The 26,439-nt window shown below is 40.9% G+C and overlaps 1 protein-coding gene across 3 annotated transcripts in view; it reads right to left on the minus strand.

The window, feature by feature from the left end:
* Positions 1 to 23,332: 23,332 nt before the first annotated feature.
* Positions 23,333 to 26,439, minus strand: part of mllt10 (MLLT10 histone lysine methyltransferase DOT1L cofactor) — a 44,355-nt gene continuing 41,248 nt past the window's right edge. For all 3 annotated transcript variants that reach the window (XM_032550832.1, XM_032550831.1, XM_032550833.1), the window contains 2 exons: positions 25,861 to 25,945; positions 23,333 to 25,766 (listed from right to left, as the gene is read on the minus strand). In XM_032550832.1, coding sequence (XP_032406723.1) covers positions 25,494 to 25,766; positions 25,861 to 25,945 — 358 coding nt within the window. In that variant the 3' untranslated portion in view covers positions 23,333 to 25,493. The remainder of the gene's footprint in view (positions 25,767 to 25,860; positions 25,946 to 26,439) is intronic.

Here is a 26,439-nt window from a genome sequence, read left to right on the forward strand (position 1 = left end):
ACTTCAAGGGGGAAGGAATCTGGAGAGGTTTGCGCAGAGTGACTCTGCCCCCTGTTGGAAAAACAAACCTCTCCCCTCTCATCCAAAAAGCTTGATGAATGATTCAAGAAACACACAACAACAACAACAACAATAATAATAATAATAATAATAATAATAATAATAATAATAATAATAATAAATGCAGTTCGTGTCAGTGGATGAATTTGCGCACAGACGCGAATGAGCGGTAAAGTTTGCCCTGCAGAAATAAGCAGGACCATAGAGAATCTGTAATTAACGTCTCCCTCTTAAGCACCTCATTAACTGGGCTGCGTGCAGAGCTAATTAAATCACCGCTCTGCCCAGCCTACGTATATTCTCCTCCTTATCGAATCACCCTGATGTGCAATCCGTCACATACGGCGATGAAAAGAAATAAGAAATAATGCTCCCTTTTGATGGAGCATCATGATGATGATGATGAAAATGATGATGAAGATGATGATGATGATGATGATATCACCATGCCCCCTCTACACCCTCTACCAGTTCACCTATTATTCCCGCTGAGGTCAGCATTAGGTCAGAGTCTTGCTCAAGGACACTTCAGATGCGCGCGTGCGGGTGCGTGCACCCTTAATGCGTCTGAGATGCCCGGTTGATTTAAAGCGGCCAGCATTTTTGTTGTTGCTGTTAATGCTGCTGCTTGTTTGTTTATTCATTTATTGTAATGCACCATCTGAAAATAGGAAGAAAAATAAATAAATAAATAAATAAATAAATAAAGATTACGCGCACACGGACACGCGCGCCTTCTCCGCCGCTGGGTGGCAGTGGTGTGGTGTCTCTGCGTGGGGAGCTCGAGTATGGAGGGAACCGTCGGAGGGGAACAAAGAAGGGAGAAACGGGGAGGGAGAAGGGGGGCGAGGCTGTGTGTGCGTGGGGGAGTGTGAATGTGGAAAAAGGGAGGGTATGGGAGAGAGATGGTGCGGGAGAGGGGGGGGGTCTTATATGGAAATGTGGATGCCTCTACGACAGCGCGCATTTAAACTCACCATGTCATGCCCAGAACCACCATCACCACCTCCGTCAGCCAACCAGCAATGACCGAGAAGCAGAACATGTTAGCGCTCGGTGGTGGTTTTTACAAAACGTAGCCCTGTTTAGGCTTAGTGAGCTAAAGTTGGTTAATCCTGCGGTGCTGCTCGGTGTGTGTTTGTGTGTGTGCGACAGCAACAGCTCCTGCGGTTCAGTAAAAAACAGTAAGTATATATACTTACTGTTTTTCTGTGCCAGCCTGTCACAGAAAAACATAGTCTAGAGGAAAAATATGACCAACTTGAATCAATAGGGCTCCAGGCATGAATCAGCAGTTCAAATAAATACAAATAAAGAAATTTCTAAGTAAATTTGTATTTATTTATTAATTGTGTGTGATACAACCTTCAATGGATTCAGTTAGTGTGGTTAGCAATTTTCGATGCGAAATGTATGCCGGTAGGCGCAGCTTTTCTTCCCCGTGCCTGCCGGTGAAAAGCAGCTTCCAGCGGGCTGCCGCTGCCTCAGCGCCCGCACTCGTGAGCTCTGATCCCGGCCACGTCTCACTCGCCTCCCCGGCAGCTCCGCGGGTGTTTCATGAACGACGAGCAAGCAGTACTCCGATTGGAGAGCTGTGTAACGACTCGCGTCATAACGTTTGACAAATTACGGCAGTATTTATTTATTTTATTTATTATATATTTTATTATTATTATTATTATTATTATTATTATTATTAGCGAAAGATGATTCCCCGTGGACCCGCCATGTTTAACCCGTCGCTGACTCATTGAGGACAGCAGGCTGGGTCAGATCAGCCGCGGTTTTTACATTTATCTCTACACTGCGCCTCCCGAGGACATTTGTTTCTGTGGTGAACAGCATGTTAAAGTTAAAAGCTGTCAAGACAGCTTTTTACACATAGTAAAATCTACGGGATTTACCAGCCTCCTGGTGTTTGTTGAACAAAGCTGCTGCTGGTGTAGAAGTTCTGTTTTTAAACACCCAATCATATGAACTTGCTTAGTCTGAATGGTTTATTTGAAGCGCTACCTAACCACTCATTTTTGTCAGTAATTAATCTTACATCATGCAGAAGTAAGGGCGTGTGGATCAAAGAGAGCTAAGTGAGTAATTTTACTTTGTGGTTAGAAAGGTTATAGCCTCAGATAATATGTCAGAGGGTTCCTCGCTTTATATGCTCCCCAGCTCCCACAGGTTTGCTATGGTTGTGGGTTTGAGACTCAAGGCAGCCAGGATGAACACTTTGGTTGCAGCTTTGACAAGTTCACACTCTGTTCTTGTTTTTAATCCTCTCGGGACGTAATGATCGGAAGGGGTTAGACATTTTGAAATAATTTAAAGGGTGAGGAGTCATTCAGTTGGGAAGAAACACCCCAGGGCTGTTGCTATGAAACCGGCCTGGGAGAATCATGTGCAAAAATTTGCACCAAATGTTTTGCAAAGATGTGAATCAGATGAGAAACATTTTTCCTTTCATGCAATCAGTCTGTACATTGTAAACGGCATGCAAATTGTTGATCTTTGATGTTTAGGGATGGGTGACAGTAGGGCTTTTGGTTTTAGCTTTGTGAATAAAATTGATTGATCGATTCCTTTTGGAATGACAGCAATTAGATTTTTTACAGGCACCAAAATGGGTGCCACTGATCATTTTGAGGTGGCACTAAACCCAAAATGCCATAATTGTGTTTTATTATCCCACTCTCATAAATAGGGAATCATTGATGGGTTTAAAAGTGTCATGCCATGAAGTAAGCATGACACTCACCACTGCTGTCACATGACTGAATAAATATAGGCCTTAGCTTCTTTATTATTGCACCCTCCTTTAGGTTTGCACAGATTTGGCTCTGAACAGACTCTAAAACTGCCTCTGGAAGCAATACTTTTATGTGTAATTTCAACCCAGACTCGTGTCACTTCACATTTTTCACTTTTAGTTTCAAAGTCCTCCTGGGACTGTCGTAGTAATTGTGTCAAGATGTTTGTGCATTGTTACGGAATTTATATAAATCAATAAAGACACATTATGCAATAGTTTGCTGAAAGAGAATCGTTAAAGAAATAAAGGAGGACGTTGGTTTTCCGTGATTTGCCAAGATTTTCACACACACAGACACAGACGCACACACGCACACAACACAGAAGGTTAGTCCATCACATAGTCAGAGGAAAGGGGTGTCCTCTACAGCCCAAATTAAAATGCTCTCCAATCAGGCATGGGCAAAAGACGGCCTTGGGGCTTTTCGGCTTCCTAACACAGGGGGTCTTATCAGAGGATCAATTTTCATGCAAGTTCCCTCCATTGAAAGGCTTTCTATTAAGACCATCCTAACACAGCTCCTTGGCATCTTTCAGCTCGACAAGTAGAACTTTTAGGGAAATTAAATTATTAAAGCTACAGCCAACTTCAGAAACGACAGCATGTATGCTTATGACGGTTAACGGTGGCTTCCAGCGTTACTGGAACAATATTTCTACAACCGTTAGTAATACATTTTCTACAGAATGGTTTCATTTTGAAGAAAAGTGTAAAAGGTTTCATATCAAGCGACAACAATCGGTTTCAAAAGGGCTTCTGGGAAAATATATTTTTTCTTATCAGGAGGAACAGTGACTGGCAGCAGAAAATGACAACAGAATCTGGGATCATTTAAAGCTCTAGAACTTCTTCATAGTGACATAAATCTTTATCCAGCACATTCTTGTTTGTTAATTTATGGAACTTATATTATTCCCAAAATATCTGAAATAAAAACACACCAAATTATTATGAGCTAACAAAAAAAAAAAAGCAGGGGTCATTAGAGTGGGCTAATCCACCTCTGTGATCTATGTGGCAGAAGAATTGATGGTGGTACCAAAATAAACACATCAATAAAAATTCAGGTAATATGAAATGTTTTAAAATCCATGTCTGCAGTATTATGCATCATAAGGAGCACACACCAGTAAGACATACAGTATTATTAGTAAAGTTATTAGAATGATTTAAATAGCTTTTATTTCAACGGCTTATCAACATGTCAGAGCAAATCAATTTTTTAACGGCTAAAAAGCATAAATTATTGCCAAAGCATTTTAAAATGTAAGTTTTCAACTAAATCGACTCACTTTTATTCACTTTTGCCCATTTGGTTTAAACAAACAAGCAAAACATCTAAAAGTAATAAAAGTATAAAATGTTCCTGAGGTATTATAAAACTTTTTAAAATCTATTTTGATTTTACACCATAATGTACTGTTCTTTGGCAACAATTCCCTCTGAGTTAAGAAGTTCACTAGCTAGCACGTTCACAGTTTGTGTTGTCGCCACTTTATTTAAAGCTAAATATAAAGCTGAACTTTTGCTTCAACTCAGAAACTTTCTTCACCACAAGTCTTATAACAGCAAGTAGATACTAGTATAGCCTAGCGTAGCTAATGCTTCAATGTTTGCAACCCACTTACAATTCAGAATTGTTCCTAATTATGATTTAAAAATTTCAAACGAGGGAAAATAAAAAGGAACATGCTCCCCATATTTCTATATTTCTAGTTATGTAGGATGGTTCTGCTATATGTATAATACACAAATCAGTTTCTGAAGCTTATATTCATTTAAAAATGTATGACAAACTAACAAAACTTCTTCTAATCTGACCAAAACTCACATTTCTGTTGTTAAACCAGAGCTTATCAATAAGATGTCAGTTACTGACATCTTTTCATGCAATTTGCATACTATATACTACAGTTTTTTTTAAATCAGTTTATCAATTTAACCTCAAACTGCAATCAAAATAGCTATGCTACGCTAATACTAGTAAGAAGACCCAAAATGTTTCTCATAAATGAAATGTAACAGGTTAGAAAAAATGTGAAAGACAACATATTCCACTTAAGTTGATCAATTTATTGCATTTCCAGATGAAACCCTGTCGTTATGCCAACCACATTACAGCATGTTGCTGTAATTTCAATTACAGCGTCTCAGAACATTCCCAGAATGCACTGGAGTGACATGATGTGATCACACATACATTTTGCTGTGGCGATGGACTGTGCTTGTTTTTCACTGGGAAATAACTTTTGGAAATGTTGTAATTTGACCTTCAAAAACGGAAAATATTCTTACAGTGCAGCTATCTTTTTATTTCTTTTTTTTTGCTCATGCACTGGGAGTTAAAGATGATGACATTTTTTTTGGGATGGGAGATGGAACATGTCCTTTTGACTTGTATGGTTCTAAATCCAGTGTTGGACACAAAAGGAGGGTGACAGAAAGAAAAACCACCAGCCTCCACCTGACCGGGGCCCTGCTATAGACTGAAACAGGAGGGTGTGTGCGTGTGCATGTGTGTGTCTGAGTTGGGAGAATGAAAGAAAGAAAGGAAGATACCCAGAGGTGCATCTATCTCTCACATTCACTGTCATGATTAGCAGCTATTATCAGCAGTTTCAACCGGCTGCCAGTCAGGCTAAATTATTCCGCCGCGAATCGACTTGCAGCTAGTTGACCAATGACTGCTTCCTTTACTCCGAACACTAACTCCACTCTGTCTGATTTCATTTCCTACCTTTTCTTTCATGCCTCTCATTGATTGGCTGCTGTGTTTTCAGCTAGAACCTTTTCTTTATCAATTCCCACCCTCTGTCATTTCTGTCGACCGTTTCTCCTTTATAGCAACTAAATCACAGTGCAGATGTTGCGTGTGTGTTTAAATCTGAAGGAGTGTGTGAGTGTGCGTGTATAGTATTTCAGGGCAGGATCGTCCAAGCAGCAGCCTGATCCATACTAATGTTCATTGATAGAAAAATCAATGGTGCATTGATCCAAGACTTGGCTCCAAGATGGGGAGGGAAGGGAGATGCAAGTGTGAAGACTGGAAAGGATTAGGCGGATGAATAAAGAGGGGAAAAGGAAGGTGTAAAACATCACAAGCCTCTGCAGATGATCAGGCTCTAGCCCTCATGGCTCCTGTTAGGGGCTGGTATGTGTGAACAACCTGTCGTTCTCCCTGCGCTGTTCTCTCCTTTCTCTCTCTGGCAGAACTCCTCTTGAGAGCAATGAACGAGCCTCCGAAGAGAGAGAGAGAGAAAGAGGGGAGGGGGGTAAGGAAGGAGGAGAAACAAGAGAGGAGGGAGAAAATCAATTTTCTACGACAGGCAGGCTGGTCTAATGGAGGTCTAAAAGAGGAAGAGGAGGAGAGGACATACTTTCCTCTGATTACCTCCTGCCGCCTCCCTGACAAACCTTCAAAGCCGGCATCGCCAGAATGGCCTTGCTCGTCCGACCTTTCGTTGAAGGCACGGAGTCTAGCTGCTTCTTTTGCCTCAGCCCCAATCAGGCCTTAAGGCAGACATAAAGGCCAAATATACCATAACCTTACCTAAAAGACACTAAATATTTTTTAAAAAGATAATAATAATTTATTTCAGAATATACTCCATTACCTTTGTGTTGGGAACACCAGTGGAACATTTTCAAAGGCACATCTTAGCTAATATCTTCTTCAGTCTGCCCTTCTACAAGTTATGTAACCGGGCCTTACGTCTCCATGAGAGAAAATGAGCTGTATTAAATGGACAAAGGTTTCCATTAGTCCTGAGAGGAATCGTTTTTAAAGAATAAAGGAAGGAAATTTGTCATGAGTGTCCCTGCCAAACGAAGAGAAATCTCCAGAGCACCGTTTCCCCTCCCGCCATTCTGCGCTCAGATGGGTCCTGAGCAGGTTGTTCAATTTCCTGCAGCAGGCTGGATTATTATCAATCGGCGAGTGAAGTGGACACTGGCTACAGGGGCAGAAATTGCAGGCAGGTGATTTGTCCCAGTTTGAGCTAAGTGAATTTTAAAACCTTGTTTATGGATTTCATCATGAAGGACGCCGCGAGCACGGCTGGTTAGCAAAGAGCGGTACAAAATGTGCTCTCATCAAAGCCGTAGCACCGAAAAAACGATTTCTGGTAACAATAAAATTCTAAAATGACTTGATTAGTTTGGGCAGGTAAATAAATCTAGTGTTTCATGAGTAAAACGTTTCACAAACTGGGATAAGTGGTAGTGGAGTAGTTAGCATGCTTTATACAAAAAAAAAAAAACACATGAAAAATGTAGTAATATCAACCTGCTGGCAAGAAAAACTGATATCCTTCACCCAGCCATAGTTTTAGATGCATATTTAACCACTTTTCAGGCAATGAACTAGCTGGCTTTTGCTAAAGAACCGTGTTAACGGTTGGGTGTCCTGCTGGAACACCCAACAGTGTCAAAGTTTCAACCACCCAACCCAAACTTTTAAACCTGCAGACAGGGAGGTGGTGGAACGCAAAGGTCACTGTCCACAGAAAAAATGAGTTTAACATCACCTTTGGATGAGAAGGTGCTGACCGTGAAAGTTGTCCATATGCCACAATCGACTTTTTCCAGCTTGAAAATTGTAGCGCCCTAAAAAGGGACAGATTGCATCTCTTGTGCAAAAAATGTTTCTCGGTTAGAGGAGCCAACGATTTGTGCTACATGGCAACAATGAGAAGAAAAATGTTTCCAGAAGTCAAGGTGATGCTTACAAACACGGGGATAACTTTCGATCTTTTAATTATGATGGTGGATTTGCTTTGTTGCCATTAGTTCAGTTTGGATTACCTCTACATTTTACAACCGGTCTCCAACTCAACAGCTAGATGACTAAAACTTTGTGCTCCAACACTGAAATGATTCCAAACACACAAAAGAAACCAGATTTGCAATTGATACATCAAGCGCCTGGAACCACTTCAACCGAAGTAGATGTACAGAATATTCTTTAAAGCAAAGTTTGTCAAACGAAGCGACTTAAATAAAATTACCACTCTCTGATCGTCAGAGTGGTTATTCTTTAGAAAAAGCTTGAAGTTATTTTCCCTCAGATTTATGTTCAATTATCCAACCTGATGCAGGTACGACAGCCAAAATGCTGTTAATTACTACGTTGCTCTGCAAGCTTTTAAAAAATGGCCCTATTCACACTTTCATTTGTTAATGCCCCCTCAGTTCTACAAGCACTGGACATTTTCTCTCTGGGATTTATGAGAGGAAAATGTATTCATTTGTTATTTTCATTCAAACTGAATAGTTTAAAACCATTCTTGCACCTGTTATTGAGTGTATAATCAAGTCAGTTTTCAATCTCTTTCAAATTGTCTGTAATGTCAAATACTATGTAAAACTAATTGGCGTGTTCTTGGAGTAATTTTGGTAGACTGGCCACTTCTTAGATGGTTTTCTGTCCCAAAGCCTCAGAAGTGGCTTTGGGACAACTTAGAGACGGACAGACGTTAATAACTTTGTTCCTCTACATTCTGGAATTTTGTTGAGATCAGAGCACAGTGTGTTAATTTATTAAAATCTTTTATTTGTTGTTGTTGTTGTCAGACAGGCTCTATTTCAGGGATTTCAAGACTGCACAGGTCTGATAAAAAAAATGTTCACAACTCATATTTTAATTGCTGGGGCAATTCCATTTTAACATTGGGATCAAGTTGATTTTGCGTAACTTTCTACCTTCTTAAAACATTTAAGAAATACAATTTGTATATAATGATGTTATCTTTGATATTAAAAATAATTTGATGACCTGAAAGATTTTAATTTGACCAAAAAACAAAAAAACAAAGGCTAAGCAAATCTGTAAGTGGACAATATTTTCTTCCTTCCCTTCCTTCTTTCGATCTCTATTGAATAATTTTTTTAAATTTTTTTTTTTCACAGTTTTCTTTTTTATTATGTCAACATCATAAAATGCAATTCTGGTTTTCTTCTGCTCCAATCTGGCCACGCTCTCTGAAAACTTTCTCTAGCACCCCTGCCAAAAAAAAAAAAGAAAGTAAGCTGTTAGAAAAAAAAGATCTCAGCCAAGGCTTGAACAACTGCTACAAATTGCTAACGGAGAGCCGGCAACGCTCTGTCTGCCTGTCTGTCTGTTTCTGTTCTTCTGTCGCTCCCTCCCCTTCTCCCCGTGGCTCTTTGTGCTTTTCTGTCTCTCGGCCTGCGAGGTGAAATTGGCTTCCATGGTAACGACACACTCTGTTTATGCCACGACATCTCACTTCATCACAAGCTGTTGATGGCTTCGATTTGCATGCGTGCCTGCGTGCCCCCACCTCCCACCATTTCTGAGAAACACTTCTTGAAACACGCGTCACACAGGTGTTTGTGCCTCTGGCAGGTCAAAACTATTAATCCACAGACATTCGACAGAGAATCTTAAAAGAAGGAGGAGTCAGGTGGAAGTTGTTGGTTTCTATCTGTTGGTTTCTGCACCAGACGTCCAAACAAAACTCCCAAAGTGTGACTTTAACTGGTGCATTTGTCTTGTAATACGCTGTTTAACTTTTCCAAATATGCAATCCGTAAAAAACAAAACAAAACCCCCCCCAGGAAATTGGTACTCTAGCTGCTAAGATTTGAAAAATGTTCGTTTAATCACCCTCATTTTCTTGTTCTCTGACCAGATCCTGAGCACTTAACCACTTAAATTAGTAGCAGAAACAATGATTATGACTCCTTTTCACTAAAACCAGTCGCCCCCAATTAGTGGAGCAGGGTGGAGGCTTGGAGTGGGGGAGGAAGAGGAGGAGGGTGAGAGCTGGGGGGGCATGGAGGCAGGGAGGACTTGGCCAGCCAGACCCCCTGCAGGGCGGAAAGGGGGGAAAAATGGATTCCATACCAGGAAATCCATTAGGGCAGGGAGCGGCGTGGAGCTGGTGGTACAGAGTGGTGGCCGTGTTTTTAAAAATTCCTCATTAGGTGTAATTTCTAAATTACAATCAGCATGGGCAGAATGAGAAGGCGAGGATCTGACCGGCTCATCAGGATAATCAGGGTAATAGCATGATCCGGCATGAGTGTCGGGCGAGCCAGATGAAAAGCGAGACGGGTAGACGAGGACGGAGGGGGTATTTTAATGCTGCCGGACACTGACTCTCACTTGTTTTTCTGTTTTGCCTTTTTAATGATTTTAGTTGTGTTTTTTTTTCTTCTTCTCTCCCTCCGCAACTAACTGATCTAGATAATTGCCATGCTGCATGGGGTTGGTTGGGTGAGGGAAGCAACAGGCTAATGCAAAGCAGGGGGTTGGTGGGGTGGAGGTAGGGGCTGAGGTTGGTGGGGTGGGGGTGGGGGGTGTGGGGGTGTGGGTGGGGGGGCTGGTCCTATACTCTCTCACTCCTGGTCTCATTCCACACATCTGTGGAGCGACTGAAGTGGAAAAAAACTGGTGAAAGTGAAGCAAAAGAGCAGAAAAGAACGGAGGAGAGAAACAGAGAGAGCTGAGGGGCCTTTGTGAGGCGGAGAAAGAGGTGGGGAAACGGCAGGAAGGGAGGAGGGAGGAGAAGAGGTTAATTTGCACATATTAGAGAGGGCAGGATTTTTCATTAAAAAGAGATTGAAGTTGATATATGCCTGTGCGCTACTGACACACTGTACACTCTGATTGTGTTAAGTCCTTGACAGAACAAAGGATTGCCCCCCTCACTTCTCTCTCTCTCTCTCTGCCTCGGCTTCATCTATCTCCAACTGAATTCAGCAGCTTTATGGAGCTGCGTCATGGTGAATAGAAGCCCACAGATTTTACTATCACCTTAAAAGCTACAGAATTTCAAGGCATATGCATTTCCTTTCCTTCACAAAGGAAAGATTCGATCCAAGCGGGCGAAAAGTGTCATAATGAATATCTTGTTGTGTTCCTGGCTTGTGGCGGTCAAAGGCCTCGGGATATACACACACACACACACACACACACACACCCCCACACACCCACACACACACACACACACACACACACACACACACACACACACACACACACACGCCCACACCAAACAGTTGAGTTCTCCTGGCTCACAAGGAGGAGGAACGACGGGCCAGACCGCAGCTTTTGATGTCCAATCCAATTCGCTGTGACTGAGGGAAGTATCTAATAAAGAACCACATTCACTGTTGAGACAACGCTCGTTTAGCCGGAGGCAGTTCCACAGAGGTACTCTCCGAGGCTGCATCAGATTACCCTGACCCAAAACAAGTTACAGGCTAGTTTTTCTTACAGCAGCGGATTCGTGCCTGATTGGGAATTAGACCAACAGATGTTCCTGAAAAGCAGAAAGAATATCTTGTGGTTCTGTTTTGTTTCTCTAAAAGCAAAATACAATCTGAAAAGTGTGGGGTGTCTTTCATTCAATCCTGCGCCACAGCTCAAACATTCTAGAACAAGCATTTGCTGCTGATCTTTGGGTGATTTCTCTTTTCTTTTGAAGCATCTACAGGTGCAAAACTTAGCCACTGTTTTCATTGCATCATAGCTCAAACTTTATCTGATTTGATGGCCAGCTTCTGTGAGTCTTACAACTGATTCTCATTAAGATGTAGGTATGAACTTTGATGGGGCCGGTTCTGACGAATTAATTTAGTTTGAGCCTAAACCATTCGATTCAATGTTTTCGCTGATAAGGTGCCATTTAGTAGATAAATTTAAAAGCATGAGTGCAAAAAAAAAAAAAAAAAAAACAGTTTAAAAATGGGACTAACAGTTACTCTACAATTGAAATTCTGCGTAATTTTGTTACCACCCTGAACTGGTGGTCAGACCTTGACAAAGCCTCCCCCCTCTTGGCTCTTTCATTCAGGTGAGCTTGTCCGAAGTCGCCTGGAGCGAAAACCCTCTCTGCCACAGAAACAACGACAGCAATCAAAACAGTTCCTGTCTTTTCTGATCTGTTGTTAGCATCGCGCATGCAACTGGTATAAATCTCTCCTTTCTTGCCTTTTTTTTTTTTTTTTTTTTTGGTGTCCGCTTTCTTTTATCTTTGTTTTCCTCGGGCAACATCTGTCATTCCACACTGGAGGGTTATACCTGATCTTTGACCTCGGTTACCACAGCCCCAGAGACTTTCTTCGAGCTAACACACTCACTCCCTCTCTTGCTCACACAGGCATAGACACACATGTGTACGAATCTGCCTCCCTCAGCTCATTCACTGACACCAGGCATTCCCTAAACCCCCCAGCCGGCGCATTCAAGCTCCGAACCTGTACCTTTGCCCCGATTTAAAGCTCATTTCAAACGTAAAAGCAAGCCTGTTTCTACGAACAGACGGGGAATATGTTAAACACTAACCCAAGGTTGTCAATTTTGCAAACAGGTATTCACTTCGTCATACAAAAATCATGGTCCTCACTGACGTAGCTGGACGAGGATACACACAGATATGGAGAAGCCGGTCCACACAAAGCAGGAGCCATCGATTGGCGATAGGTAGAGTAGGACTGGCCTGATAAGGAGGCCATATTTGTTGTTTGTTCTGGTAGTAGAGAGGCAGAGAGAGATTAAATCACAATGAGCAGCCCGCTCCGTCCTTGGCTCCGTCCCCACTCGAGGCTTCACAGGAGTGTAGGGGTCGAGCTTGAAGAATGACGGGTGAGGGTTTGTGGACAAGGGGCGCCAGGCCAGCTTACATCCACTGTGGTAAGAGCCATTGATTATCACAGCCTGTAATGTTATTCAAGGATGTTTTTTGGGGTGGGGGGTTTTGTATTCTCTATTCAGTCCAAGGTTTTAAGGATTGTTTTTCAGCTTGCAGATGTGCTACAATAATATAGACAGTCCTTTGTTTTCTCATTGTTTTTGCAGAGCAATGTCAGAAGCTGATCAACAGGCTTAGTTTTTATATACGTGTGTATATAAAAACTAAAATTCCGTCTCAAAAATTTCCGCGACTAACTCTTTTAATTGTTCACAATAAAGTTACATTCATATCAATTGTTAATGTATCAATTAATGTGTAATCTACAAATATCAATAAGAAGGATGAATTCGTTCTAGTTTTACGAATAAATTAATGTGAAGCTCACACTTAATAACTGAAAATGTTTTAAGAGCTTGTCAGTCTCACCGGTCTTTTTCCATTACCTTTCAGCATCAGAAACGCCTCAACAAAACTGAAAAGAGTTCCTCACCGGGTCAGAACTTTGTGCAGAATGAGTTTATCTTTCTGCTCAGGTATTTCTCTCAGAGGAATACGTCACGTTTCAGTTCCGGCAGCTGTTCAGTCTGCTAAAGGTCAACCCTAAGACAGGAAGATGTTACTCGTCTCTTCTGGCAATGGACTTTGGATCTGCGGAGGTTCCCTCAATACAGATGACATACAGCACTAAGCTGGATACAAAGGGGAACAGATTAAAAAAGGTTATGCTGAGCACAGGCTGAAGGTACAGAAGAAAAACAAAATAAAACCTTTATGGAATCTTGCACAAACATGTTAAAATACAACAGTGAAGTAGACAGAAATATTAATTTCGATTTAAGAATTCAATTTTTCTGACCTGGTTGGAGAAAATCTTCTTGATTCTGCCTCCATACTCACGTTCTGTTTGAGAGCCCTTGTTTTCTGGGGAGGAGATATCACAAGGCACTGTTCAGCCAATCAGACGACACCCTTAAAAACTCCATCTTTAGATTCAGAGAAGGTTAAGCCTTGGGTTCGAACTGTTTCTTTTTTTTTATTTTGGTAAGTTATTGGTTTGTAAAATAGAATTTCATTTTGTTTCCTTTTTTTGTAATGTTGTAAATGTGCAAAAATAAAGCTAATTTGAATATGAACCTGAAGTTCTAGAAATGTCCTCCATCTGTCCCTGTAACAGTTTTTCAGTATTCAATGTTGAAATGAATTAACAGAGATTTCAAAACTTACAGAATTTCTAAATAACAATGATAAAACATTTAAATAGGAAGAATTTGACAGACATTCAGACCGTGATGGCGAGCCACGCAGGGTAAGATCCACACCTCAACATAAGTTGGTTTTCACTTTAGTTTGCTTTGTAGTTATTCAAGTATTCCTTATTATATTATTTTTCTAACACCTTACAGTGTTTATATGGAGTGCACACATATTAACACTGCAAGGTCAAAATTCAGTTATGTTGTATAAATATTATTTTCTTTGTTGGAGTTACCTGGGTGTTTGGTGTTTGGCTCCCCCTCCCTGGTGGGTAAAAGGGATGGCAATGGGCTGAGGTTCCTGAAGTACTGCTGATGGCCTCATTGGACTGAACCACTTGCTTCATGCTGGGGGGTGTTTTGGGACTTATTTCATTGTGTTGGGTTAGTTGTCAGGTGGCAGCCATTTTGTTTCCCCCTATCATGTACATATGGTTTAGCTAAACCAGTATTTAAGTTCCCTTTATGTGTTATTTCAGGTTAGGTCAGTCTGTCTTCTGTCAGTTATGTCTTTGAGTTTAGTATTTTGCGTTGACCTCTTTTATTGACATGCCTGTCTAATTGTTATGTTAATCCTTGTTCATACTTTGGGGTAAATAAAAACCCACTTTTTTGAATTCAACACCTGTGTTCTGCATTCTGTACTGTTTGGGTCCTGACACAGACCAAAAAAAAAAATCAATCAATCTAAGCTTTGTAATTGACAAGGCCATGTACCTTTTATAATTTTGAATGTTTTCTCTACAATAGAAATCCTGTGAAATCAATTAATGAAAAAAGCCAAAATGTTCCTAGATCTATTTAAAGAGTGCTGCTCAAGGCTGACGTCGCCGAGTTGAGTGTCGAACCATCGGGCGGCTGCTGAGGAATACAGCGCTTTTATTTGGATCCCCCCCTCCCACTGCCCCTCCAAAATAAACCTATTCCAACAGAAAGCGACTGTTAGTGACTGCTGGAGAACATGTAAACACACGTAATGATAAACGATCACACCTTTGGCCATGTTAGCTTTCGGTGCATGCTGGAACACACACATAAGAGTGACAAGGAGGCATAAACTGCCTTCAAATTGTCCATCAGCGCGGTTAAAGCTCATCATGTTGCGATCGTGCTTCAGACGACAACACTGACAAACACGTGCGTCAACACGTACGCTGAGGTCTTGGTGGGCCTGTCGCCATTTCATTTAAGGTCATTTGTTAACTGCGTGGCTTTCAAACAAACACAACCAAAATATATAAACTTATAAATACATTTTTTTTAAAAGCCACACATAGTCTGGGAAAGGTATCATGCTGCTGATTTTGTGTTATTATATGAACTGACACAATGCACACAAAAAAAACCTTGCTCTAGCTGAACGCTGACCTTGGAGTCCCTTTTACATATGACCAGAGTCGACCGGGACTCAAATCCCCCTCGGTGGAGAAAGCAGCGTGTGTACGTATGAAAGGCTGTATATGTTGGCCGGTGTGTGCCGCCGTCTCAAGGGCTGGGAGATTATGTCGACAAAAGGTGCACCTGGTGCTTTAGATTGAGTTTCTCTCCTCCCCTTCCTCCCTTTATCCCTCTTTCATCCCCCTCTCCTCTTCTCCTCTGGCCATTTCCAACGTTGCCCTGGGACTTTTAAAAGATTAGACCGCAGCTTTTTATAATTGTGCCACTAATGCATGTTAACAGTTCGGAATGAGGGAGACTAATGGAAAATACTACTTTCCGATATCAAGGAATACCTCCCAGAGATGGGAGCAGAGAGCGGGAGTTGTGTTAGGCTCTTGCATAATCATGTATGGAGTATCAAGGCAGATTATTGAGCCCTGTTTCTAAGTTACTGTGATCTAATGGGTTTATTTTTTTTTTTGTCCAGTCACTGATAAACAAGATGAGGAGTCACTGTGGTAAAGCGGAGTCTTTGGAGCTGCAAGGCAACAATATGATTGTATCACTAAAGAAAGGGCTAATCAATCAATTGAACCTAGATTTTTTTTGAGTTGTGCTGTAACTAAAATCAGATAAGAATAAATGTGCATTTGTCCATATCCTGTCATCAATTTGATTGATGAAATGAAGACTGAGATGTGTGCTGTGTTTCATGCCAAGCGAATAAACAGAATCGTTTGCCATAAATAATCTATTTAAATTTGCCCTCAACCAAAACCAATGCTACCCTGTCAGTCAAAATGAGATATTAAGGCAGGCCAAATGTACCTGTGAAGACTAAAGAAAAGCGTCCATACAGGCAACACCGCCACTCCCGTGATCTATAGTGGAGATGGTGCGTTCAGGATGATGGGATGTTTTACATTTCCTTCACATAGTCTATTGAACTTCCAACAGGAAGTTTAGTTTTGATCTTTTCAGATTGGAATTTGCAAGACATTTAGTTATTTGCTAAGTTGTGCTAATGTTTCACGTAAAAAAATAAAATAAAATAAAACGTTTGTGGTTGTAATGTAGAAAATAGGAAAAGTAGTAAGGACAGTATTGAAAGTATAGTTTCATTACTATGAAAACAATTTAATTCAGTCTTGATGGAACTGACTAAAATATCTTCTTGGCAACAATTACTAAAGTATCATCAGCGTAAAAGTTGAATTAAACGTTAAAAGCATAAATGATGAAAGCTATCAAATAATGCTATACTTTTAAATCTTTATTTTGTTCTTTAATGAAGTGAGATAGATAAAGGATCTTACATCGCTGATGACGAGGATCTAAGTTTAACCTCAAGAACTGGGAATTATGGTTTGATTTGATTAAATCCCATCGTCCTTTGCAGTAAATACCTTTTATTTGTTGAATCAAATAGGCCGAATAAAGCAAAGTTCTGCTTCTCATTTCCTCTAAGTTGGCCAGTTTACCAGCTGCTGCTTCAGGGGACCAGTGGTACTCAAGCAGACCGATGAGTGGCAGCTTCCTCGTCTGTGTTTTTCAAGGTCCGTACAAGCCACACACACGTCTGAAGATTAAGCAGCTTTTATTGGCATCCTATTCCAGTTATCACAGCCGAAGCAACATGTTCAACATCAGTCTTCATACGCCGCACGGCCCGTTGCTCCCAGCACATATTCAAGGAGGAGAAGGGGAAAAAAATTGAATCAGGAATTAGTTGTGGACGTTTCTGAGTGTACGTGTGTATGGGTGTTCACGCATACCTCCTTTCCTTCCCCTCTATTTCCAAAACACACCCCCTCATGCACACGCCCACACACACACACAAAGCCTCCGTCCAGCACAAGCACAAGCACAAGCAAGGGTCTCCAGTCTGCATAATAGATGAGGTTTGCTCATAGGTGGGAGGCAAGTTTTCCTCGCTCACCCACGTCGGCCTGTACCATTCGGCAGCTTGGGTTTATACCATTTAACAGCTGCTGCCGGTAGAGAAATCCCTGCTCTCTCTTCACACGCCTGTTGTTCTCTAATTCATCCTGATTGCAGGCTGTCTCTTTAACTTGGGCTGCTCAGATTTCAAGACGCAAAATTGGCTTTATGTCCCCACTGGGAGCTGTTCTTTATCAGAGAGCCCGGCGTCCTTGAGCAAGGCATTTATCCCACAACAATGAAGGCGTGTGTTTTGTGTGCGAGACCCTCCGTGGTTCTGCAGCCTTCCCTGTTGCCTCCCAGCTCGTCATTAGAATACAATGATAAAGCAGCAGAGGGGTAAATAATTGGTTAGGCATCTGGAAGCTTTTTGTGCACTTGATGAATACTAAAAAAAAAAAAAAAAAAATCACATTTCCCCATCTGACAAGTCCAAAAAAATAAAAATAAAAAAATGGGGGGAATAATTAATCATACACCTCTGTTCTACTCACTCGTTTTTATCTAATTATCATATAAGACACTGGCGCATGAGATTCTCTCAACCTGCCATCACCATCCAGGGCAGGAATTATTTAACACCTTAGACCCCTCACATAGGCGACCATTTGAAAGTAATTATCAGTAATGATCTGCTGGTGACTGATCTATTTTTACCTGATGATCAAACCAGATCTCATCTCAGATCTATATCCCGTGACATTCATTATTACCCCAAAAGATTACATTCATCTCTGCCAACACCACCTGTCCTGCTAATGGTGTTTCATTCCTCACCCAGAGCCCAGTTCACATGTGAAGGTAAATACAAGAGGAAATACAATGCAGGCTCTTGTTCTCTGTCCAGGCAGGAAGTTTTTTGTCCTTCTTCTTTTTAAGGAAGAGTGGTTTTTATTTAGCTTATTTTTTTTGGAGGGGGTTGGGGGGGGAGCAGAGGTTATAAGCAACAGTTTTTAATACAGTGTGTAAGGGTTTGTTGTAAACCATCTGTGAAGCCAACCTAGCAAATAAGCAAAATGTTGACACATTGCAACATGTTCAAAACACAAATACAAACAATGAAGAAGAAAGGGATTTCTGAATGAGCTGAATTGAATTTATACATAATTCAGTAGATTTCTGTTTGGGTCATGTGGTTTCCCTGCAGCTGGTTGTTCTGGTCGATGGTCTTCAAAAAAAAAAAAAAAACAGGCTAGAGGTCAACAAATACAGCCCTTTTATATGAAGTAAATCTAAATATTGTAGGTATTAATTAGATAGTAAAACCCTGGTAATAGAGGGATAGTTTTAATTTATTCTTATCAATAACCATTAATAAATCATGATAAGTCACGAGTGTAAAATTAAACGTGGATAAGTATTTAAATATAAATTTAATCGTGTTCTTTTCCGCACAAACTTATATTTAAATGCATGTTTTTAAATTAAATGTTTTAGAAATTCATGCGAGTAATTTACACCAAAATTAATATTTAATTTGTCGTATTTTCAAAAAATAAAAAATAAAAAAAATAAAAATAAAAATAAAAAAACACGCAAAACGCCAGATTAAAAATGGCGGTGCAAATTATTCCTACGCGTGGTCTACATTTGAATTTAGATCTAATCATTATTTTAGATTTAGAGAAAACGTAGCGCTGTAGTAAAACGCAGCCCGGCGAAGAGCGAGGCTGCAGCTCCCGCAAGCTGCTCTCTCTCTCTCCGCGGAGGAGTCGAGCCCCGCCGCGGAGCTGCATTTCCCCTTTCAGAGGGGAAAAGCAGACCGCAGAAAAACACTCTCACACATTCCCTTCCTTTGCTTTCCCTCATTGCATCTTTGTGCTCGGTTGCGCCCTGTTTTGTTTTTTCCTCCCTGCCTTTTTTTTTTTTTTTTTTTTTTCTGTTGTTGTGGTTTTCGTAGTTTCTTACTCCTCGCCGCTGGTGGAAGAGGCGTGTAGCGGTGCGCGGTCGATTCTCTGGCCGTGCAGCGCTTCACTCCGTGCGGCAGGCGAGTCGCCCAGTCACCGCTGAGTCACCGGGACTCGGTCCTGTACACACGGAAGTACTATGAGGGAACTAAACTCTTATGAAACTACAGCTGGTTCTAATGCTACTGATTTGCTGAAGTTCAGAAATTCAGGCATATTTTAACATTGTAAGCAAATTAATTTAATTATTTTATATGTTTTTTTTAATGTAACAAAACCAGCGCTGTCTTAAAAAAGGAAGTTAGTCCAAGCATAATTAGTGATAAGTACAATTAAATATGTAGGCTGGACTTTAATATGCTAAGCCTTTATTTAGTTGTTTCTGTGTCTATTTGTTGCTGCTTAATAGGACAAATATTAGATTAATATTTAAATAGGAGCATAAATAGTTAATTTAGCGGACCTTGGAGTGTAAATATGTTTCACTTGCAGTAATTGCTGGTATGTTTTAGTGTACATGTAGCACTTAGAAATTTTATTTTGGGGCATCAGGGCAATGGGGAGGGTTTTACCCACTACAGACATGTAAATCTTCAGTATAAAACAAACTCCTATGACTCAACTAAAGTTATCCCCATAAGTGTATTTATTGTGCATTGTACTTAATTTTTTTTTCATCCTTTCCAGTGTGTGCTTAGACATTACTCAGGAGTCATTGTATTTTTTATTTCATTTTGTATAGCCTCTTAGAGTCTCTCTCTCTCCATACATATATATACATATATATATATACATACATATATATATTATAAACTACTGTCACTGAACCTCTTAGCTATGCAAATTATAAATATATGTAATTTAAAAAAATCTTTTCCATGGGTTTGTTCCTCAAAAATGACTCCAGGTGGTTTATATTTGTATTTATTTTTATGTGAATGTGTGATTGCGAGCCGCGGGGGACAGAGGAGAATCACTACAGCAGGAAAATACAGGCAAATACAAGCAGCCTGAGAATAAAGAGGGATGAGGCCGAGTCCTGCTGTTTCTCCTTGCCACCATTATCCCACAGGAGAGAGTCCTGTGGGGGGGGGCAAACACATCCACAGAAAAACACACACACACACACACACGCACACACCCTGACTTGTGTCCTGGGAATCTCCTCAGCTGTTTCTCCCCCACAGCACTCCCCCCTGCACTCTTCCTCTTTCTCCCCCATTGCACTGACAGCCCTAAACACCTCCACTGGCCGGATCTGGTTCCACTCGGCACCGGATCGGGGCCCCTGGCAGCTGACTCCATATTCCTGGCCAGGATTAAGCCTCCTAATGGCAGCCACTCTGAGATGATTTACACGGCATTACTGTACACACCAGCGCCATGCTCACCTCTCGCTAATGGTTAATTACACTGACTGGAGCCTCTCCCTAGCTTGTCGCTGCAACTCCAGTGGAGATGGGGTTTGGGGGGCAATAAACAGGTTAACAGAATCAAGAAATATGTCCCAACCTGTGCAGGAGTTGCAGGTGGCACTTGAGAAACAGGATGGGAAAATTACAGAAACATATTTGGTCCTGCCATTTCTTTTTTGTCTTTATCTACACAAAAGCTTATATTATTATTTCAGGAACTAGTTTCTGAATATGCAGAGCCAGACTCTATGGATGCTCATGGACCAAAAAGCACCAGAATTTGCACAAGACATGTTTACAAAGGCACTAATTGTGTACACACCAATAAAAAAAAAAATGTTTTTTTAAACTTCTACATTTTATAGCTACACTTCTAGTGTAATATTGATCATTTCTGCTTCTTGCAATCAAGCTGAGAAATAAACTTTATGCGCACTGTGACTGTTTGCTAGTAGACTAACAAATAGAAATATTTTAAGAGTTTTCACTCATAAACGAAACCTTACAACTCCCCCTTCCTCCCCTACCCAATTTCCCAGTTTGCCCTCCTACCCCCGGGCTGGTCAGTGTCAAGGTTTAACTGAGGTTTTAAAGTTCATCCAGTTTGAAGTCCTGCTAATGAGCTGCCACAGAAAGCACCAGAACGACTGTTTGAAGCATTTAGCGTAGCACCCCTCCCCCACCTGTTACTGCTCAATTCTAAGTTTAAAAAGAACTGTTCTAATTGTATTGATCTGTATGTTTCTGTCCAGGTAATTGGTTTTTTGAGTTTTACATACAATGTTGTGCTGGCTTTAGTTTCTTTAAGTTCAAATTGTTATCAGGAGAATCCCTACTTTACAAGATCATTTTAAAATCATGACATTAATTTATTTTTTTCTGATTTTACCTTTTTTTTTTGTGCTCATACATTTTGCCAACATACTTCTCTGTCTGAGAGCCATATCTAACACAAGTCGAAATGTAGTCACGTGTTTAGACTTAATTTTGTCCAATTGTATGCATGGATATATACGTGCAACATTTTACCTCCCGCAAATTTTCTTTAAAAAATAAAAATAAATAAATAAATAAAACCCTAAAGATCCTGTCGACTTCTGCTCAGCTGTAAAAGTCAGATGTGTTTGCTGCAGCAGGGGATTCCTCTGTGCCTCTGACATCACACACGCACACACACACCCCGTCAGCCCTACATTTGTTTAATCATCTCCCGACAACAACCGGGGCTTCGTTAGGGTTTGACTTTCTGATCAGGCACCTGGTGGGGCAGCGCACAGGGGTCCACCATCAGCTGTTAAACCCTCCCACCCCTGCAGAGGGGTCTCAGAAGATGTGGGAGTGGAGAGGGGGGGTGATCGATGATGGCCACAGCGGCTCTGCTCTGTGTGTGTTTGTGAGGCAGCTCTGATGGAGAGAGGCAGGCGGGTGGAGAGGGAAGGGGGGTGTGTGTGGGTGTGGGTGTGCGTGTGTGTGTGTGTGGGGAGGGGTGATGCTGTTTAAACAGCCCAGCTTTGATTGACAGGGCCGGGGGAAAATGGGGGGTGAAAGGAGGGAGCTGAGCAAGTGCTTGGGTAAAGAGAAGAGAAAGGTATCAGAGGAAGAGGGGTGGAGGGTGGCTGAAAACTAAAAACTGCTGCTGAAGGGAGGGCGAAGGAGGAAAGTGGGCTTTTAATTACCAGGAGAGAGGCAGATGCAGCAGAATGGTGCCCCCACCTCGACAGCACACAAGCAGATGTTTTTCCGTTTTTATTCTTTTTTTTTCTTTTTTCTCCCCACACCGTCCCAAACAGCTGGAATTCATCAGTTTCAGTATGTGTGCACTTATTAGGGCCGAAAGCACACCTTTTATTGTTAAAGACACTCGTTTTTTTTTTTCTTTCTTTTTTTAACAAGTCCGATCCTGACGGGTTCCGCTTTTCTTCCACTACAAAATAAAACCATGTTGCTGCTCCGTTCTCCGCCTAATCTATAGGATGTCGTGTAAAAACAATTCTATATTTATGTAGAGCAATAAATAAAATACATTTAACAATTTGCTCACAAGCTGAGCCAAACATAGCTGATCACAAATAGTCAAATGAAAATTTAAATTCAAAACAAAAACAGTTAAGGATGTGTCTAACTTCAGCAACAATTAGCAGCCAGTAAGCAATTAGAAATAAATTTTTTAAAATTGTACAAAAAAAAAAACAAGAGTACGCAAATAAAGCAAAAACAGAAGAAAAAAAAAATCAAATATTACCCATCATTAAATAATTTAAATATTTACCACCTGTGGTGTATACACACAGTGGCTAGACACACACAGCAGAAAACTTTCTTTTTTTTAATCCAGAGTTTTTTCTGCTTTTTGGTTTTCAGCAGTTATAGACAAAATCAGATCCCACTCCTCACTCAAAGACCCCCTTCAGCATCCAGCAGCAGGAACCCATCAGTTTTAACAAGGGTGTGTGTTAGGAACAGAAACACACCTTTTAAAGATAAAGATTCCTTATGATTTTTTTTGTCTTCTAAAAATTAAAAATGAATATATAAATAACCCTTTATAACCATTTTTGTGCAAGGCTATAACTCCAAAAGGCGAGTCATGTTTCTATATAGAGAATTAAATAAAGCCTTACAGATTAAGTCACAAATTTGATTTATTAAATATTATACATTTTATTATTTGCAATTTTACTTAAATATCACCTCTTATGATCATAGAAAAAAGAAAATAGTTTAATAACTTGATATGAAAATTAATTCAATTTTTTTGTCTACTGTTTTCCATTTGAAAACATAAAACCTCCTCAACGCACACTGTAAAAAAAATCAAAAATAATTCAGAAAATTGAAATTTTTTTACAATTTAAAAAATTGCCAGAACATTTTAGCATCAATTCTATCATACAAAAGACTAAAAACAAGATTTTCTTAATCCAGAGTTTAATTTTTTTTTTTTTTGCATTTTGAAATACAATATGAGACTCCACTCCTCACCCCACCTTAATTATTTTCCCACTTTTACAAAACTGATTGAAACACATTTGTGTGGACAAATGAAATCATAGTGCCCAAGTAAAAAAAAAAAAAAAAAAAAAAAAGAGAAAATGGTGCAAACCTTCAAAACGAAAGAACCACAATGTCCCTGCACATATAAAAATAAATTAATACTTTTGTGTGTCCAGTCACTGTTAAATCTTATTTTTCTGGTCCTAAAAAGACTCTCACACACACAAACTTGAGGCTTCATTGGCGTCACGGCCAATCACAATCACTTATGTACACCAAACGGCCAATGAGAAAGGTTTATGTACACTTAACGAGGTAAAGACTGTGCCACCAAACACACTTCTTCCGCCCCTACCAGCAGCTATATACACCCCCCGCTCCCCCCAAATCAACCAACTATTAAATAGCCTCTAGCTTTTCAAACACATGACACAGAGCAGACGTCATCAGAGGGAGTTTACAGCAAAATCAGACTGTGTTGGAGGTCAATAACAAACAAAAAAACAAACAAAACCTGTACACAGTAGTACAAAATGATGTTAAATCGCAAAATAAATCCCCCCCCAAAAAATCAGTGAGTTTGTTTTTTAAAATATATAAATTTACACACAGTACACAAACACTCCAGATAAATAAAAAAAAACCCCACAACATAAAAGTTGTATTTTTTTTTTTAATATTAAAGAATGCAGCTGAATAAATTTTCCTCGTTTTGTTAAGAGCTGGAAAGTGTTTCTATTAAATTAGGTGCAGCATAATCACCAGGAGCACTGTAAAAAGAAACACAAAAATCTCACCCCATCCCCACCTATTTGGCCTCAGGCACTTGTGTTTGGAGCCTGAACGGCCAGTCCTGACTGTTGTGTTGCTTATTTTTTTTGTTGTTTTTTTTAAAGCGACCGCCGCGGTCGGCCTTTTAGGTCCTGCTCGAAGAGGTAGGTGCAAGCGGGGGGCTCAATCAGGAAGACGGGGCAGGAAAGAAGCTTTGTTTGCTGACAAGTGCATGACTTTTTTGTTTCGGACTCCAAGCTGCGTGGATTACAGCATCTCGAAACAAGCTGCCTTTAGATCTTGAGTTGTCTTTTTAACCCCCTCCAAACCCCGTCCTGTAAGTGTCTCACATCCATGACTGAGCCCCCCGTATCTGGCCCAGGGAAGAGACAGTCGACAGCAAGGCTACTGCGGTGACAGTGCGACGCTGGGCTTCGCTGACATTAATGGATCTGCAGCGCGCAGAGTGAAAGAGACGTTGGGAGAGAAGCAGCAGCCAGAAACGTGGGGCAATTTCTTTTTTTTTTTTTCTTTTCACAACGCTGACCTGATATTCCCCTCGGGACTGCTGCGAGGCAGATGTCAAACATACATCTGTTACTGTTCAGTGCTATTTCCAGGGAAGTGTACTTTTATACTCATTCATGTATTGCTGCTTGTTTCTGGGGTTTTTTTCTTTTTTGTGATTTTTAGGTTTGTAGGTTTTCTGTGCGCCAGCTCGGCTGTCGAGCTAACAGCTCTGGTTAGCGGAGGCCCCTGAGAGTAAAACATCGCGACAGAAACAAAGAGAAGAAGCCGAGAGGAGAGGAAACAAGAGTCGGAATTATGACAGAAACAATTTTCTTGGAAACTGACCTTTTAGATGATTCAAGTCACAAAAAAAACACGAGAAAAAAAAAACATGGATTTTACTCCGATGCTACATGGTGAAACTAACTTATAGAGAAACTAATAGGAATATTAAATTAAAACCCAACTAAAGACAATAAGAACAAAGAAGCAGTTAAAAATAACACAACTATAAGTTAGACTGAAATAAATAGCACATACACACACGCCCACGCACGCACACAAACAGAATTCAGGGTCAAGTTTTAAACCAGAAAAAGCTGCAGAACCGAAGTGAGCCGGCCCAGTTTGAGTGAGGGAGGAACTCCATGAAACGAATGGCAACACTTTTAACGTTTGCTCTTCTGTCCAGCTGATGGACTCTGACCAAAAAGTTGATCTTACAACTGTGCATATTTAATAAAGAGAGTAATAAAAAATAAAAAAAAAACAATCAAAAGCAAACAATAAAAAAAGTGTCATGTCTTCTCTTGGCCGGCGATGCCCACGACTTTTTCTGCGACCCGGGGCTTTCCCGGCCCCGAGCCGTGTGTGTCGGTGTGTGTGTGCTGCAGCGCGAGGAAGGGGTTGGCGGCGATGGCGCCCTGGCCCTGCAGGTTGGCGAGGGGCAGCTGAGCGCCGGACAGCGGCATGGAGGGCATCTGGGTCGTGGAGGAGAGGGACTGCAGCTGCTGCAGGTCCTGATGATGCTGCTGGATCAGCTGCAGGAGCAGCGCCTGCTGCTGCTGGTCCTGAGTCAAAGAGCGGAAGGTTAAAGTTAAAGACGTGTACGCCACGAACCCGGACGGGAGAAATGGGAACTCGGCTCCTGAGGAAGTGACGTACCGCAGACGACTGGGAGGACAGCAGCTGCTGGAGCTGATGCTGAAGCAGACGCTGCTGTTCGGACAGCAGGCCGAGCCGGGCGGCGCTGAGGGGCCAAAGGCAACAACGTCAGGAGAGAAACATGGAGCTGCTGACACAACACACACACACGCCCACACACACTAAACTGTTTCTCTTGCTACAAACCAACAACACGGGACGCAACAAAAATGACGACTTTGCTCCTGTACAGGTGCATCTCAATAAATGAGAACATCATCCCAAGTTTATTTATTTCACTTACTCCAACTAAAAAGGTAAAAAAAACAACAACTCATTTTAAGATTGCTTTCAAATATTCCTTTTATATCAGATGTGTCAAAATCGAGTCCCGGGGGCTAAATCCGGCCGGTGCATATTTTCATAAGTAGAACAATCAAAATAACGGTTCTGTGGTTAAGTATTTTACTAATCAAATTAAAGCGGTTCTATCTTGTATACTGCCAAATTACATCAGTGTGAGAGGATGTTCAATATAATGATGATGTGATGTTTATGGGTAGTTTTATCAATATGTTCAGTCACAACTGGCCCTCTGAG

This window comes from Xiphophorus hellerii, chromosome 21, assembly GCF_003331165.1.
Source record: "Xiphophorus hellerii strain 12219 chromosome 21, Xiphophorus_hellerii-4.1, whole genome shotgun sequence".
Taxonomy (NCBI): Eukaryota; Metazoa; Chordata; class Actinopteri; order Cyprinodontiformes; family Poeciliidae; genus Xiphophorus; species Xiphophorus hellerii.